General features: G+C 39.7%; 1 protein-coding gene across 3 annotated transcripts in view; it reads left to right on the forward strand.

Annotated features, from left to right (window-relative positions):
• Nucleotides 1-308: 308 nt before the first annotated feature.
• DACH1 (dachshund family transcription factor 1) overlaps nucleotides 309-17,926 on the forward strand; it is a 465,786-nt gene continuing 448,168 nt past the window's right edge. For all 3 annotated transcript variants that reach the window (XM_050948495.1, XM_050948516.1, XM_050948507.1), the window contains exon 1: nucleotides 309-1,459. In XM_050948495.1, the coding sequence (XP_050804452.1) occupies nucleotides 729-1,459 (731 nt within the window). In that variant the 5' untranslated portion in view covers nucleotides 309-728. The remainder of the gene's footprint in view (nucleotides 1,460-17,926) is intronic.

Below are 17,926 nucleotides of genomic sequence, written 5' to 3' on the forward strand. Positions count from 1 at the left end.
TTCTGTGGGATGAGAAAGAGGCAGCGAATGCCTGTCGGAAAAACTTGGGTACGTTCTTGGTTCTCTGTCCAGCGTGTGGACAAGCGGTCGCTTGGAAGTGTTTGGAAAATTACATCTCGTCTCTGTTGAGATGAAACATGAACCCTACAATCTAACGGTTCCTGGAGGAGAGGAGGAGGAAGAGGGAGCTCGCTCTCTCTCCGTTTCTTTGCTCCGGGTTCCTGGTTGGATAATTTGGGTTAATACTAGTGAGTGAGGCTTTTGCTGCTTCAAAGGGTATTTCAAGTTGCCGGAGCTCCTCCCCTCTGCACCGTGTGACAACAACAACTCGCCCGGAGAGCTAGAGAGCGAGCGAGCAGCGAGCAGCGGCAGCCAGCACTTTTCAGCTCATTTTCTCTCTGTCATTCCCTTCTCAATCTTTGATCCATGTACTTGCCAGAGAGAACGGAAGTCCTTCAAACCTCCCCCTTTCCACCTTCATCTTTAACTTGGTGCTAGAGCAAGGACCACAAAACAAACCACCTTCCCCCTTCCCCTAAACCCCAACGCTACCGCCCGCAGCGGACTTCTCCTCATTCCCCACTTGCAGGACACTTTGTGCATTTCTCTCTCTCACGCTTCCCCCTTCTCGGCGGCAGCTGTTTTGGGGTCTCCCCCCATCCTCCCCCGACCCCCTTTTTGTCCGTGCGGCAACTTTTTTTCTCCCCCCCCCCTTCGTATATGTGACCATGGCCGTACCGGCTGCTTTGATCCCTCCGACCCAGCTGGTCCCCCCTCCACCTCCGATCTCAACTTCTGCCGCCTGCACCAGCACCACCACCTCGTCGGCCACCTCGTCTCCGTCTTCTTCCATCGCTCCCCCGCCAGGCTCTTCGGGGACGAACCTATTCCGGCCGGAGCCCATCGCAGCAGCAGCGGCGGCGGCGGCGGCCACAGTCACCTCCACCACCAGCAGCGGAGGAGGCAGCAGCAGCAGCAGCAGCAACGGAGGAGGCGGCAGCGGCAACAATTGCAGCCCCAGCCTGGGCACCAGCAGCAGCAGCAGCAGCAGCGGCGCAGGCGGCGGCGGCACCTCCACCCCCAGCGCTAGCACCGCTAACAGCAGCAGCCTGCCGGGCAAGCCGGTGTACTCGACCCCGTCCCCGGTGGAGAACACCCCCCAGAATAATGAGTGCAAGATGGTGGATCTGAGGGGGGCCAAGGTGGCCTCTTTCACTGTGGAGGGCTGCGAGCTCATCTGCCTGCCCCAGGCTTTCGACCTCTTCCTGAAGCACTTGGTCGGGGGCTTGCACACCGTCTACACCAAGCTGAAGCGGCTGGAGATCACGCCCGTGGTGTGCAACGTGGAGCAGGTCCGGATCTTGAGGGGGCTGGGGGCTATCCAGCCCGGCGTGAACCGCTGCAAACTCATCTCCAGGAAGGATTTCGAGACCCTCTACAACGACTGCACCAACGCAAGGTAAAGACCCCCCCCCACAGCCTCTAACCTCCCCTCCCCCCGCCTCTGTCCCACCCTCACACATGCAGCCCTGACACACCGCCCGGGCAATCCCCGCGCCTCTGCCTGGTGGTGCCGCTGGGCCAGCCCCAAAGCAACCTGTCCTCTTCCCTGCCGCGGCCGCACGAACTGACCCCCTCCAGGCTCCATCCAGCCCCGAGCGCACGGGGAATGGGGGCCAGAAAGGTGCGGAGGGGGGAGGGCAGAGACTGTTCTTTCCTCAGCCCCTTTAAAGTGTCCGCCTCCCCCGCCCCCAGCGCTGAGCGCCTCTCGCCCCCAAGGCTGACCGGGGAGGGGCGCAGGAATGGGCCGAGGCGGTGCAAGGGGAGAGCTGATGTGAAACCCGGGGCTCACTCAGAGTGATTGCGCTGCCCCTTCCCCTGTCCCCCGGGTTGATTTGTATAAACCGCCACCGGGCGCCCAGAAAAGGTGTTGTGGAGCCTGCCTGGGTGGGTGCGGAACGTGAGACTCCCGGGGAGTCGGCGCACAGCTGACTGGCCCTCGCAGGGCTTTCTCCGGGCGGTGGCCCTACAGCCAGCGGCCCCACGCGAGCCACCGCGGGCACAGCTCCAAAAGGGGCGACTAGGTGTGTGACAGCCCGCGGCACTTGCTACAGGGGACAGTGGAGAGGAGTTGTAAAGCGCCGGGCCCGTCCTGCTCTGAGTCTCTGGGAAGCAGGTGTGTGAGCGAGGCGAGGGGCCCGGAGTAGGTGGCTCAGGAAGCAGAAGTATGGAGGGGATTTGGCAGGGCTGAATCATAGTACGGCGCATCTTCCTAACAATAATGCGTGAATCACACATGGGAAGGGAGGGCAGCATTCCAGCTCGGGACAGAGCGCAGGACACACTCCCAGACGTCAAGACACTCAAACAAAGGCAGCCAGTGATAATCTAAAGTTGACGCAACCGTGGGGGGAAAAACTGACAAAAGAGGAAATTCCTCTTGAAATAACAGCTTGCTTAAAAACGGCGAGTGAAAGAATGGGGCTGTTACCACTAAATCTGTCTGATTAGGAAAGGGAGGCAACGGGAATTAAACAACTGCTGTGAGCTAAAGAGCAGAGTGTTTGGAAGCTTCTTCACTTCATCAAAGCCCCCGTTGGTTTCTGGGGGGTCTGCTGGTTTGAAACGGCTCCGGAGCTTGGTGGGAAACTTTACAGAGTAGCTCAGATTTGCCACTAAAGAGTCTGTAAGCAGAATCTCTCTCTTGTCAGCTGATATTTTCATTAAACGCGAACAGACTCTTCCAACTCATAATTTGGGTTTCTCTTTTTTCCTTGTGAGATTTTAAGATACAGCAGCAGCAACACGTGGGGAATTAACCCCCGATGAGACTTTGTTCATTCCATTTTGTAATGACTGGGTGTGAGTCTATTTTTTTTCTCTCTCTCTCCTTGAATTAGTTGGGGGTAGTAGCTGGACTCATTATCCTAGGACAGGGCAAAGGAAAGCACTTATTCGGGCCTTTATTTCTAGCTTGATTACTGAAGTTTTCGAATATTCAAGGGAGCAGGACAAACATACCCAGGAAGAACTTTAGAACATTAATGTACCTGTGTAACTACTTTGGTCATGTGTTAGGTACTAGACATTGTTTGTGGTAGAGTTTGTAAATGAAGAAGAATAAAAGGTAGTGTTAGGATGCCTGTCGTGTAAATGTATTGAAAAAGACTGACGTCAAAATTTATATCGGCTTTATTTTTGTGACTAAGTCCTTCCACTTTTGCAAGTTATAACTCGATTTGTGAACATGGTTAAAACATAGGCTGGTCATGTCAACGCTGCAAAATTGACTGTTTCAACAGTGTCAGGGGACTGCTGTGTTCTAATCCAACATAGTAGGAATTACAATATAGACAGGAATGAGCAGACCTGGCCCTTAAAGAACAGTATTGTAGTAGACTTATTTATATATCCGTTAACCAAATAACGTAATTGAAAGGACTTACAGTATATATGCCAGTTGCAGTATGTACAAGTGAAGCATGATGTTTCAGTGAGTTTTGATCAAGCTTAAATTTCATCTTCAGTACACACAACTGTATTTATTTCACAGTGTCTTTCCTTGGACATGTTTTAATATGATTTTTCTTTCATTTCAAATGATTTATTTTTAATTAAGTTGTATCTTTACAGACTATAGTGATATTAGAATAGTTAGATCGCATTGAAATAAATTGGCCCTTTCAGGCTAGCAGTTGCAGTACTCTTTATCTGAATGATGTTTCATATTTCAAGAGGGAAAACTTACTTTTGAGATTAAAAATGTAAGTGTAAATCTTACAGACAGATTGTTATACTCCTAACATCCAAAATATTTTATCCGTATATTTGTACCATAGTCAGTTGACACACTGGGGTAACATTAATTCTTTCTTTTTTTTTTTAGACAATGCTAACAGCTTAGTCGGGGTAATACATTATTTAATCAAATGTGCATTTCAATACAGCTATTAATTTATTGTGGAAAATACCACATTTGGTTTATCTACATATTTTGATTCATTAGTTATCAATTGCTATGAAAAATATTATAATTTATCTAAAATTAACCTTAATCTTTATAGATGGTAACCATTTGGTTGAAAAGATATTTACTTAGGGTAAGAAGTAGTAAATATAATTTAACTAAACTCTTAAGATCTGAAAAGTTTTTATGTGTTAGTTCAAAATGTACCATTTTAACTGCAGTGGCAACTATATTTAAAAATCAATAAAGCATCAGGGACTTTTCTTTTGAATACTTAGAAGTCAGTTAGCAAAATGAATTGGTTCCTGTGTTTGTCTGATTCTAATAATTATAATAATTAAAGTACCTTTTTACTAAATTAGTTTTCTGTATCAGTGGAACATAAGTCTTCTAATGTGGGGACTGATTTTTGTTTCCCATTCACACTGATCTTTGCATCTGTCTTTTCCATATAAAGCTCTAGTCACCAGACAGAAATTTCAGGAAGTAGCAATCAAGGCATCTATGCAACACTAGGAGGAAGTGGGGTTGGCATGGACAGGAGACTCTCAGGTGATGATAGATAGCCAGATGCCAAACTAAAAGGCAAAAATGTAAAAATGATTGTAAATTGTTAGAGACCAAACTTTTTCAGTTATATATGAAACAGGCCCTAGTACATTATTCATAAGATGTTATCTATGTAGGATTTATAGGTTGGTACCCACTGATCCTTGACTGTTTCCGGTCTCTTGTGTCCCAGAGCACTTGTGGAATTTTGCCGCACTGGTCCTCTCCATGGAGCCTTGTATTGACTTTAATAGGCTTTGGATCAGGTCCCATTTGAGTAGAGAGGAAAGGCATGCTTTCTTCTTTCCTCGATCCTGTGGCCAGTATATGATAATCTTTTCTGGTACTTGGAGATGCTATTGATTGAGTTAATTGACATTCATACTGAAAATGGAGAATTATTATTGATTGATAGTAATTTTTAAAAATATGACAAATGACATTACTGCTTTTGAATACAGAATATCACTAGGATAGAGGATTAAATAATATTTGTCTAATACCTGTCTTCCATTGCAATAATTCGAGTCTACATTTGCTAGCTTTTGTTCCTTTCACATCACATGGAACTAGCATGTAATTGTTTACAGTATTTTGCACTAATGCAGGATTTTCCTATTTGTCTTTATTAAAATATGTATTCAGACTAAGTAGGTTACCATAGCCCATATGTATTTCATATGAGCTGGGCAACAAGTCACAGCATAGCACACCACAATTCACTTCTAATTAATAAAATCCATGTTTAGAAGTTTACTCGTGTTGTGATATATTTCCAGGATATTATGCAGAAGTTGAATATTTGTAGATTTTATAAACAAAGAAGATTTCTAGAAGGCCAGAAGATAAGTTATATTAATTATATATTCAAAGTGAGACTAAAAGGTTGGGAGATATTATCTCAAAACTTTAAAAAAATTTTTTTAATCCAGTTCAGTCTTTATCAGTTGGTAAAAAATATAACTTGACAGTGAGTTTTGTGAAATATAATAATAATTGTCATACCAGATCAGACCATTCATACCTTTAATCTGGTACTCAGTCTCTGACAGTAGCCTATTCTTCCCCACCAATGTATCTAGCCAGTTGTACAGGGTGGGTGTGTTTGGTGAGTGTTGATCATGAGGGAAATTCCTTCCTGATCTGTCCAGGTGATTAGCTTATGTCTTGAAGCATGCAGTTTGATTAACCCCATCATTATGTTAGCTGAAAGAGCTAGAAATGTTGTTAGTGATCATAGAATTATGTAGGTTTTTTTTTTTTCCAAATCTTTTACAGACAGAGTTTCATATGCTTTGGCAGTTCATTAGTTATTTAGTAATCATTATTAAGAGAACTAAACAGGAATAATGAACATATGGAAGCACACTGAGATACACTTGCATGTTTGCCAGTAGGTGATTTTAGTTCTTGCTTTTATAAATTATTGTCTTTCTCTTTGTCTTCTGTAAAATTCGCAGATTCTAATCTTACTGTTTTGTTATAGGTAAGAAATAGTTATAGCTAAATTACGAAATATAATCTGCAAACTTTCTTAAGCAATTTAGTTAAAATAGAAATATTTTTGTTATGGTAAATGAAAAGTTTAAGTAAAGATTTAATATTTACTAGTTAAATATTCATGCATAATACCCCTATTAGTTAAAATCTCATTTTCAATATGCCTGTGGATGTTACTTTGAGTAAAGTATAGTAAAACAGACCTTATTGACCTTATTTAATACTTGTATGTGTAGCTAGCGTTTGTAAATTAGCCTAACATATATTCGGAATTGTTGTTAGAAAAAAGTTATTGTCTGAATACCATTTAATATTTCTCCTGTCTTTCTGAGTTTTGTTACTAAGTCATTCCAAACAGTTGTTTTTATCTGTCAGTGTGATACATCATCTGAAGTGCACTCTAGATGAAACATGGAATTTAAGAATGTATGTCTTGTAACATGCAATAAAAATGAAGAATGAATATTTTTATACACTACATTGTAGTTTCATATTTTTATCCTTTATTTCTGGAACTATATTATTGATATATGAAATTATTATAGAGATGTCTGGTACAGTAAGTCTCCATCAGCCTTTCCAGTATAACCTCTTCATGTAAGAGTTTTATAACTTAGCTGCTAAGATCAACTCCAGGCTGAAGTTTGGCATTCACAGTCTCAGACTGAAAATGTTCTATTTTATAAAAATTACCAGAACCAATCCACAAAAAGCCCAAAACATACAGTGAGTCTGCCTATTTTAATCCATATAACTGGTTCTATTGGTTTTAGATTTGTTTTGTTCTTTTACAACTTAAATGTGGATTGTTTTAAAAATAACATTTTGGGCATCTGGTTTATATTCTGAGTTAATTCCATTCATTGTTTTAAAATAGTTAAGTTATTAACCTTTTGCAAATTATGTACTGCTCATGAGCAGTAATTTTTTCAATAATCTTTAAATGTGAATACTGTAACAGCACCATAATGTGGACTGACATAATATGAATTGACAGTAAATTTCTAGTTGCCTAAATATGTATTTAAATGATAGAGCAGAAGAATTATCTGCAAAAAGCTATTATGAGCCAGAGAGTTAATTCATATATACATAATTTCTACAATGTGCATTATGGAGGAATGTTTCTTTTTTCATTGTCATTTTAATTTGTTTTAAAAAAACCTCACTGCAATTCACAACAAAATCTCTCTGTTTAAAATAAAGGCAAGTATATGATTTCAAGTGATAAAAGCCGGAAGATTGACTCTAATGAGTAACTTCATTCTTAACTCCTCTTGTTCTGCTTATTTATCTAATATGGTTCTCTGCCAGGGGCATCTTATAACAATTTCTGCTATTTTATGTCATAAGCAGTACAGTATATTGGAAAAGAAGCGTGGTCTCTTAAATATGGAATTTCATCATTAATTGAATTTCTCTACTTTCGTCATTTTAAGCCACACTATGATATTTTATTTTTGACGGATGGAAAGGAAAGGTGTACTCCTCTTCTTCCTGAACATAGTGCAAGTTTTCTTGCAGTCTTTGGTCAGAGAAGGATCAGGTTTTGTTTGTATAGTTGGGGCCCAATCCAGCAGCCCTTACTCACATGAACAAGCCTACTGAAGCCAATAAAACTGCTTGCATGAGTGAGGTCTGCAGAACGGGGCCCATCATGTATGTTTTTTGCTTTTAAATATGTTTCTGAGGTTTAAAATGTAGAATTGACATCCCTACTTTAATATGACAAGTACAGTATCTGACACTGCAAAATTACAGTGTAGATTTTTTTAAACCTTATATAAGTGGATTGTTAATTAAAAGTTTATGGTAATAATTGTTTTGATTTAATAAATATTTTTCAGTTTTGAGCATGCAGTTGCTAATATCTCGCACCCCTGAAAAGAAACCTACGTACTCTTTTTTTTGTGGTTAGCAGTATCTATATATCTTTCTAGTTAATATGCAGTTGTGTTCCCATTCAAAGAATGAGAACTAATCAACTATTGTAAATATTTTTGTTGTATCTGATGTATAATTTTTAACTTGCCTGAGAAGATGAAACTGTTTTAAATCAGAGAGAAAAAAGAGGTTTTTTTTGTTTAAAAATATCAAACATTGAAATTTTATGTATATTGCAAGGTTGAAATCATTTGTCTATCTAAAATCCAGAAACAGTAGATCAGGTGCAATTATTATTTCCTGGTGTACCTCACTGCAGTAATTGGGAGTTCTCTTCCATTAGTATGAGAAGGTGCTTCAGTCACAAACTTTTATTCATCCTTAGGCCTCTTGAAATTAGTCAAATTGCTAAATTCTGCCAGTATGCATGGTAGTTTTTCCTTCTGATCCAAGTCAAGCTTGGATCTGAGCTGGGCTTTCAGGCCAGTTTTGCTTTACACATTATAAATATTTGTGACTGGAATAAAAGATGCAAAATCCAGCAGATAACTAAAAAGAGCCATCAAGCACCTCCTATTTTATTACTCCTTTTGTTCTTTAGGATGTACGACTAAAGAAGGGTCATAGAGCAGGTATGTATAGTGCATCTTGTTACCAACTGAGAATAATAGACATCTGAATAGAAATGGGATCATGTTGGTGGGGGAGAAAAAAGGAATTGTTAACTCAGACTGCTACAAACATTGTCATACCATTGACAGCCACGTTTGTTATATCAAGGTGTCATGATTGAAATGTATAACTCTGAATGGAATGAATCTCATGAGTTAGTGTCCTTGTAAAAATTGTATAATGGTAAAGTACTGGGAGAAAATAAACATGCATTTTACACATTTGAACAACAAGCTTCTTGTTTAAAAAGCATATCTCAGAATATGCTTGATATTTATGTATTGTGGCATAATGTTTCTTACTGGATAGTAATTTTGAATAGCTTACTTTTGGGAAATATTTTTCTGTGTACAGAGCAGTTTGTAATCACAAATCATTTTGTTGCGCAAACCAAATACTGGGTAGGGATCACATAAAATGATTAATATTTAATTACATATCTTTTAACCTTGATTCCAAAGGGTGCCAGAAACTTTCTAGTGATTGTGCTGTTTCTAATAAAAAGTTAATTGGTGATTTTTCTTGAGGAAAAAACCCAATAACAAAATTACTGTATTTTTTTTTAAAAATGTATAAACAATGTATTTAACCTACAATAAATCTAGGCATGTTCTTTAACAAATTAGTTTATATGTTCTTTAAAATGCATCACAGAATAAGTCACTTTGAATTACAATCTTTCAAATTTAGATGAAATGTAAAATTAATAATTTTATTTTTTTTACTTAATACACTCTAATAACTGGAAATAGTACTTTGGAATTTCAAGTATTTAACTTGAATGAATTGCATTGTTTGTGGTCTGATGCTATGAAAAGTGGTTTATTTTGTTATAGAAGTTAATCTATAGAAAACATCTGTTTAAATGTAAAACAACCCCCCCAAAAACTGTCTCCAGTTCTGCAATTTATGCTTAATTGACATGCTTAACTCTGAAAATATAAGCTGTCTCATTGCATTCAACCATTCTACTCACATGCTTAAAGTTAAGCACTTACATAAATCTTTGTAGGATCAGGGTCTGTACTAAAAAATCACCTGAAATATTGTATACAAACATGTCAGAGTATATTGTTTTTGCATTTGTGGTGGCAATTACAAAATATTTTGCATTATTTAGTGTCTTGTAAATGAGCAGCTGAATGTCATTGTACAGGTTAGTCCTGCTAAGTTCTTTTAGAGCTAGAGTGGAATAGAACTCAAATAGCCAATGATGAAAGAAGAAAAAAATAACTTTATACAGTTACTAAGATGATCAGCACTTACACAGGTAGAAAAGTCATAATATGAGCTATACCTTTTACATATTATACATTCCCTGCTCCCCTACCCTGTGTCACAAGAATGGCTGTTAGAGTTCTGAGGATTCTTCTGATTTTCTGTGTTTTAACCCTTCATCTTCAAGGCCCTATAAACAGCCACAGTTCTTCCAGTTAAGATGATGCTTTTTGGAGTCCTTCGTCATTTCTTTAGGGATTTCTGTTGAACAACATGAGGCTCTGCCTACCCCTAAGAACTAATGTCACAATTCTGTTCTAATTCAAGTCAGAGCTTTACCATTGATTTCAATAGGAAAAGACTTTGGTCTTAAGCTGATATTCATAACCTTTACCAGGTCTGGTAAAGATGAATATTTCTGAAATTTAAAATGTGAGTAATATCATAGTGATTTAACATTATCCTAAGTATATCACATGGATGACCTGCAGTTCCATTGATTCCAGTGAAAACTAACCTGCCAGGATTTATTTTATAATGTGACCTACAAAAATATTATGACAAACTCACACATACAGTAGTGCCATCTTTGGAAAAAATCATTATTCTCTCTTTTTATGCCATTCTTTTGGTTATGGTGGGGCCAGGAATAGAAACACAAAGAAAATTAGATTTAAATAAAAGCTAAAATAAAGCCAGAGTTCTGATTTTTAAACTGTTATTAGAACATTCCCTGTTAAATCTACCACATGGGACTAGATCCTGATTTCAGTCACACCAGTGTCAGTCTAGAGTGACTCCATTGTAGGTAATAAAGTTGCTCCAGATTGATACTGGCTGATCTAACTGGAATCAGACTTTTGGCCTATAATTAATTGTTTTGTACTTTGATTTACAGAAAATATTATGACGCATTAGGATAATTTGCGGTATAGCCTTAACTTGGAATTGCTTTAATTTTGTTTTATATAAGCTTAATTGTAAGGTCACAGTAGTTAAAATATAGCTAAGTGCAAGTATAAGATACACTTTTTAGAAGTAATAATGCAAATATGTTAACATAGAAATTTCAGAGCATGTAGCTGTGCATATGAAAATACCTGTGTGAATTACAGGAAAAGCAAACAAACTAATACATTTCATAACATTGTTTGCTATGGTAGGTCATCAGTGAAATATTTAGATGTTGAGATTAAAAATCTTAGGTCACAGCTGCACCTAAATTGGTTTGACTACACCTCATGGCACAATCCATGGGAGGGGTAAAGACCAGGAAAATTTCAAAAGGATTCCTCTGCTGAGTTTCTTCCACATTATTCCATTGGAGTGGAGGAGGTGGTGAAGTTTGTCATTCCATGGGATGAGTTTTAGGGCATGCCCTCAAACTGAGTGGATGCATGGTTTACAAAAGAGACCAGGACCATTTTTTACAGGTCTGGTATCTTTGTTCTGGCTCTGTAGCCCTAGTATTTTTCCCTGCATCCCGGTCTCCGAGTGTGCTACCAGGAGCTCCCCACTGAACTCTCTCTTGAAGAGAGATTTCCATCAAAGAGACGTTCCACAGGCAATATGGTATAGCTTGTATTACAGTTCACAGGTAGTTTCCATCCATATGAGCTGGTGTGGAATGAAGTGCAGTACACTTTCTGGCATCCTGTACAGATGTGAATCCTGCAGAGTGCCTCCATCTGTTGTGCAGTAGAGGATGACTGCAAAGAGGTGGCTCACACCATCTTTTACCTTGGTTCAGGAGATCCTCATGCAGTTTTAAAGGGTGCAATCTGATCCAGGATAATTCGTATTACTAATTTATGCAGTAATTTGTAACTCTCTTTTAAAACATCTGACAGCGGTTGAGTTGAATTGAAATCAGGTACTTTGACAACAGCATTTTGGCAAATCCTGGAATTTTGGGTGGTGAAGGAAAGCATGGCCTCTGTGAAACCACTTTGTTATTCCTGAAAATGTAGGTATGCACAAATCACAGGCAGAGTGGAAGGAACTATTGTGTGGTTATTAGATCATGGGACTGGGATTAGGGAGACCTGGACACAAGGCCGGTTCAACTAAATCTTGGGTTCCTTGGGAAGACGTTCTAAATGGCTCTTCCTTCCCTTATTGCAGGGCACAAGATTTAAATGTAGATTTCATCTTTTGTGCCAAGCTATGGAAATTGTGAGGATTCAATCTTAAGCGGGGGAAGGATAAGGAATGTACAGAACTGGTTGGTGGCTCTTGAAGGGATCAGGAGGATAGTGGTTAGATATTTTTCTTGCTAAACAGGTAGAGCTACCATACAAAGTTAGAGAGCCTCCAAAGAGCTCAGATTATTATTCCAGAGCTCTCAGCATGAAGCATTTCATACTCCAGACCACATGGCACTGGAACGTGAGAATAAACATTGTACTACTGTGATGAGGTTTTCCAGGGGGCAACTGAACCCTGTGTTCCTGTTCCACCAATCTGGGCTCCCTCTCACACTCTGATTCTGTTGAAAAACTATAAACCTCTGGAAGGTACTGTACTTACACAGACCTCAACAGGCAGGGACACACCCAATTGCATCACATGTATGCTTCTTCCAGCCACTCATGAACCAGCAATAGAAAGGCTCCAGTGAATCCCCCCCAGTTCTTCTGCATTGAACCCCAGAACTATAAAATCCTGCCCTGGTCAGAAGCATGACCAGTGAGGTTCATTACCCAGTCCACCCCTCCCTTGATGTGCAGAGGACACACACTAGCCTTTGTAAACTGAGCTGAGATTTCCCAAGCACTTCAACCAAAATGCAGTGTTTTAGGTAAAATATAAAACAGGTTTATTAAGTATAGAAAGATAGATATTAAGTGATTATACATAGTAAGGATACAGATCAAAGTTGGTTACCTAAGAAATAAAATACATTTGCAGTCTAAGTTCTATAAACTAAACAGGATTTGAATCAAGCAGTGTCTCACCCTGATGGATGGTACAAACGGGTCATAGAACTTCAGTACACACACAGTACAACTGTCTTCCAACCTCCTCCCCCTCTTCCTTTCAAAGTCGTTATCCTCCAGATGTGTTTTGATGACGTCACTTCCCCTCTTTTATAGTTCTAGATCTTTGCTTGTGACATGGGGTGTTCCTAACCTCACAATATATTTCAGTAACACATCCATAGGAAAAACTTCATAACTTACTTACGATAGCAGTACAATTAAAAAGGATATTAATGTTCAACAGATTGAGACTTTTAAAATGATACCTCACAAAGCATACTTTGTACAAAATATATAGTTATATGACAGTGGTGAATATGGGGGTTCCTGCATGCTGCTTTGAGGCACAGAGTTCGACAACTACAATTTCAGCTTATCCCTGGAGGTATGGGGCCTTTGTGGCACTGGGCCCTTTACATCTGCAAGTTTGGTAGCACTGTCTAAACTTGCCCTGATGAGTTCTCGCCTCAGTTCTGCCACTGACTCCATATGTGACTTAAAGCATGTTCCTTTAACTCAATGTATCTCATATTACCTACCCATAATATTAGGATAATACTTACAATGATATGGTGAAGGATAATCAAATAATTTTTGTAAAATTCTTTATGAAGGATGCTTCACATGTGCTAAATGTTCTAAAATAGTGATTATGTATGTAAAACACTTTGGCGTCTAAACTTAGTTGATAAAGAACGCCATCAGCTAAAGCCTTTGGCATTGTTGGGTGATAAGTCATCTGTTCTTTGGTTTATTATGCTATTTTTGAAAGAAGAATATAGATAATGCATTTTCTAGTTCTATAAAATAAATTTTCATTGGCAATGGTAGGTTATAGCTAATTAATAATTAGCTAATTTTAGATATTTTGTGAATTCTTGTCTTTCTTTCTGAAAAGTGTATTGTGATCTCTCTTCTGCTAAGCTAATTGTTTTCTTTCACAATCCAAGATGCATGCAGATTTGAACTTGTAGCCAAGAACAGTGCTGCTGTGCTTCAAATTGCCAAAAGACCCCAAGGGACAGAAACTTGACCTGCTTTTATGAAACCATAGAATTACATTTATACAGGTTACCCCATGGGAAAGAAATGAACTGATCTCAATTCATTCCTAAATATTGGAGCTTTATGGGTCAAATTTGATTCCCTGCCCCACTGCCCAACACCTGGTTGTCTACTAAATGTAGTCAGTGGATATTTTTAGAAACTTGCTTTACATTAGGCATGTATAATGTTTCTAATGTTTAACAATTTAGTTTCCAGTATTTTCATGCTTTACAGGATCTAATGATACCTTGACATAAATTGCAAAAAGTTTAAGACTACAGAATATATTCACTGCATGCTTACAAAGCACATTTAAACCAACATTGAAATCACCTTGAAACTGGATTTATTTAACAAAGTGCTCTGTTCAGCCTAAATTTGTGTCCATGACTATTATCCCACAAAGGTTCTGCAAACCTTCCAGAGTCTACAACTGTGGAAACTATTTCCTATTCCAAGGCAATCTTTCCCACTTGGAAGAAGTTATTCAATGCTGAAATTGGCCTAAAGTGACTGAACAAGTCTAGCTATTTTTAGGCACAGTCACTTATTTGGGCCCTGTTCATCTAGGAGACTGCCTCTCTTGTCATGCTCTGTCCCAGCAGTTGAGATCAGCTGGAACCCCTGAGCTGATGGTCTGTACCTTTGTATGTCCTTGAACCGGGAATAGAGCATGGTTTGTGGAGCTATCAGCCTTCACCTGCAAGCTGTCCTGGGTTTGTTCTAACTGCCATGGTTTCAGCAAGAAGTGTTACATGCTAAGAAATAGAAGTTGTGATATATAGGAATTGCCCTTCCTGACCAGCTCTGCCACTCCCAAATATGGAGATGAGACTTGGTTGCTTGCACACTAGTTGAACTTTTCTCTATGGTCAATATTAATTAGTCCATGGATTTTCCGGTCTGGTTCTGATGATATAGCATATCTCTAAGACTATTTTTCAGGGCTACTTTTTCATTTGACTAGGATAGTGCGGGGCAGGGAAGTCACAGGGTCTCTCAGTTTCATTCTGCATCTTTGATGTGAACTAGAAAAGGCCAGTTAGTTGGTCATTTTATAGTAGACCCGTAACAGTGATCATAATGATACACAAACCTTATTTTTCTCAATATTTCTCTTTCTCAGAAGTCAATCTTCTCACTTCTTTTCTGATATTTTAAGTTTTTACTGATGCCATCATCTGCTTTGGCTACTATGAAGAGTTGATACTTTGTGTGATTACAGGTAGCTAGAGATTTTTCAAAGATACAAAGGTCAGTTATGCCCAACCTCCCACTGAAAGTCTACCTGCCCTTTGTGCTTAAAAATCTCTCCCAGTGGTTGGTTTTGTTTGTTTTGGTTATTTGACAAGTTGGGTGGAGGAGACAGGAATTGGATCCAGATCAGGTTTAGATTAGAGTTCAGAATAGGGCTAGGCCTCATGGCTGGATTAGACTGAAGTCAGACCATGTAAACTGTTTAAGATTTCAACCTTAAAGGACAGAAATGTTATGAGATCAGCTGTTGATGCAGTATTGTTGCCCTGGGGTTGAAACGTGATTTTTCTGAGATTTTAGCAGTGTCCAAACTACAACCAGGAAATAAGCCGTTTCCCATTTGGATCAGCAAGAAACCAGATAAAGTGGTTAATTCAGATCCAGGGATTCTTAAACTCAATTACTTTTCTCCTCTTTCTGAAGTCCGACCTTCCATCTATTATTATTTGTCTTTATAATAATGACTAGAGGCCCCATTTAGAATTGGAGAGTCCTTGTGCTGGGTGCTGTACAAATATATATTATGTGACAGCCCCATCTCAAAGAGTTTCCAGTAGAAATAAGGACAGGCTATGCTGAGGAGTGATATAGAACGCATAACAGAGGGTGAGGAGACAAGGTAACAATAACAGATTATCTGAGTTTATTGTTATGGGAAGTGGTGCTGTTACACATAATTTTCAAAGTTCTTTTTCTTAGTGTTTGAACAAATGCTCAGTCTTGGGAATACACCTTATGTGGTTTTTTTTAATTTTTTGCTATGCAAGGTTCTTTGTAGAGCAGAGGTCGGCAACCTCTGGCATGCGGCTCGCTAAGGTAAGCACCCTGGCGGGCTGGGCCAGTTTGTTTCCCTGCCGTGTCCACAGGTTCGGCCGACCGCAGCGCCCACTGGCCATGGTTCGCCGTCCCAGGCCAATGAGGGTGGCGGAAGCCGCAGCCAGCACATCCCTTGCCCGCACCACTTCCTGCCACCTTCATTGGCCTGGGACGGTGAACTGCAGCCAGTGGGAGCCGCGGTTGGCTGAACCTGCCAACGCAGCTAGTAAACAAACTGGCCCGGCCCGCCAGGGTGCTTATCCTGGCGAGCCGCGTGCCAGAGGTTGTCGACCCCTGGTGTAGAGGCAGTGCTTCTTAGAAAGAGAGCTGTGTGACCTGCAAAAGGGTTTGCTCTTTGCTTTAGTTTCTGATTGATGTCAATTCCTGAGGTGGAGTTGCTCACTAGGAATCTGGTATTGGAGCTGGGCTGGAGATTCCTGAAAGAAGGAATTGCCAGCATGGCCTTTGACCACCTTTGTTCCAGGATTGATGTATATTTGTAAATAAAACAAGTTACACTTATTGACAACTTTGTCACTGATTATTCTTCCACTAGGAAGCTGACCTCTAAGGCCCCAGACATCTGTTACTGTTTGGCAAAAGGGTGATACTGATGTCAGAATGGAATACTGGTGTCAAAAGAATGGGCAACTGTGTAATAGAGCATAATGAAATCCCACTCTGCAGATCTGGAAAAGAAAATAAATAATCCTGAATGAAAGTGAATTTCTATTTAATCTTTCTATGTGTTTTTCTTCTTTGCACAGATTAAGATATACAAGTTTCCTTTAGGAATTTATTGAAACTAGGAGGAATTTACTTACACTGTACTGTGTCCAAAAATGGGAACTCCACAGGCACATAACTGATATTACCAGTCTTCTGCAAACTCTTCTTTGTACCATATGTATCAATGCATTTTTACATTTTACATTGTCCTGATCCTGCAAACACTTAAGAACCAGTGTCATTTTACTTACATGAAAGTCCTGTTGACTTTAGAGACCTTCAGTTGGACTGCTTTTGGGAATATAATTGTGCACATGTTTAAATGTCTGCAGGATTAGGGCCTAAATGGCAGAACATTAAGCAGAATTTTAATTTGAGTGTCACACGTGTCAACAGTCAAAGCATATCAGTAATCAAAGAGCATATTGGTTAACAAAATATGAGCTCTCAATTTATAAAATTGGGCCCTGAAGCTGTAGATGCTTAGAGTACGTCTACACTACAACTGGGAGCGAGCCTCCCAGCCCAGGCGATTTATGGTATCGGGGCTTGAACTAGTGCATGAAAAATAGGAGTATGGATGTTGCAGCGTAGACTGGAGCTCAGGTTCTTAAGCCTAAGGGGCTGGGTGGATTTGAAAGCCTGAGTTTTAGCCTAAGTTGCAATGTCCATACTGCTATTTTTAGCCTCATAACTTAAGACCTGCTATCCCAAATCTGTCTGCCAGGGCTGGAAGCCTCAGTCCTAGCTGCAGTCTAGGCATAACCCACACCACATATGTACTTTTACTTACATGAGTAGTCCCTTTGAATTGAAGGGGATTGCTTATGTGACTAAAGTAATGTAAATAAGGAAGGGTTTGGAATAATCAGATTCCAAAATATTAAAAGAGTAGTTATTAAAACTCAAAACCATGAGTTTGTCTTAAACTGGGAACAATTAGAAATACACTAGGGCAATTGCAAAATAACAATACATATTTAACTAACTGACACTTGAATAATTCTCCACTAACTTTCTGGTGCTCTTTTTCTGTGTGTGTGTGTGTGTGTGTGAGGGGGCATTAAGAGAGGGATCATGACAGTGAGGCTGTTTGTTTTTCACGAAAGTTGTTTGTGATTTCAGGTACTCATGGGAAATCTCTTGATCAGATTCACATCTGTTCCTGTCAAAGTGGGTGCTAAGATACCGGTCACCCAGCAACCATGTCCAAGAGGGAATTGGGCCGATAATAACTTCAAAAAGGAATGACAGATGCTAGATTAGGATGAAAGACAAAATGCATGAAAAATGAGCTTGTTAGAAT

Source organism: Gopherus flavomarginatus, chromosome 1 (genome assembly GCF_025201925.1).
Source record: "Gopherus flavomarginatus isolate rGopFla2 chromosome 1, rGopFla2.mat.asm, whole genome shotgun sequence".
NCBI classification, from domain to species: Eukaryota; Metazoa; Chordata; order Testudines; family Testudinidae; genus Gopherus; species Gopherus flavomarginatus.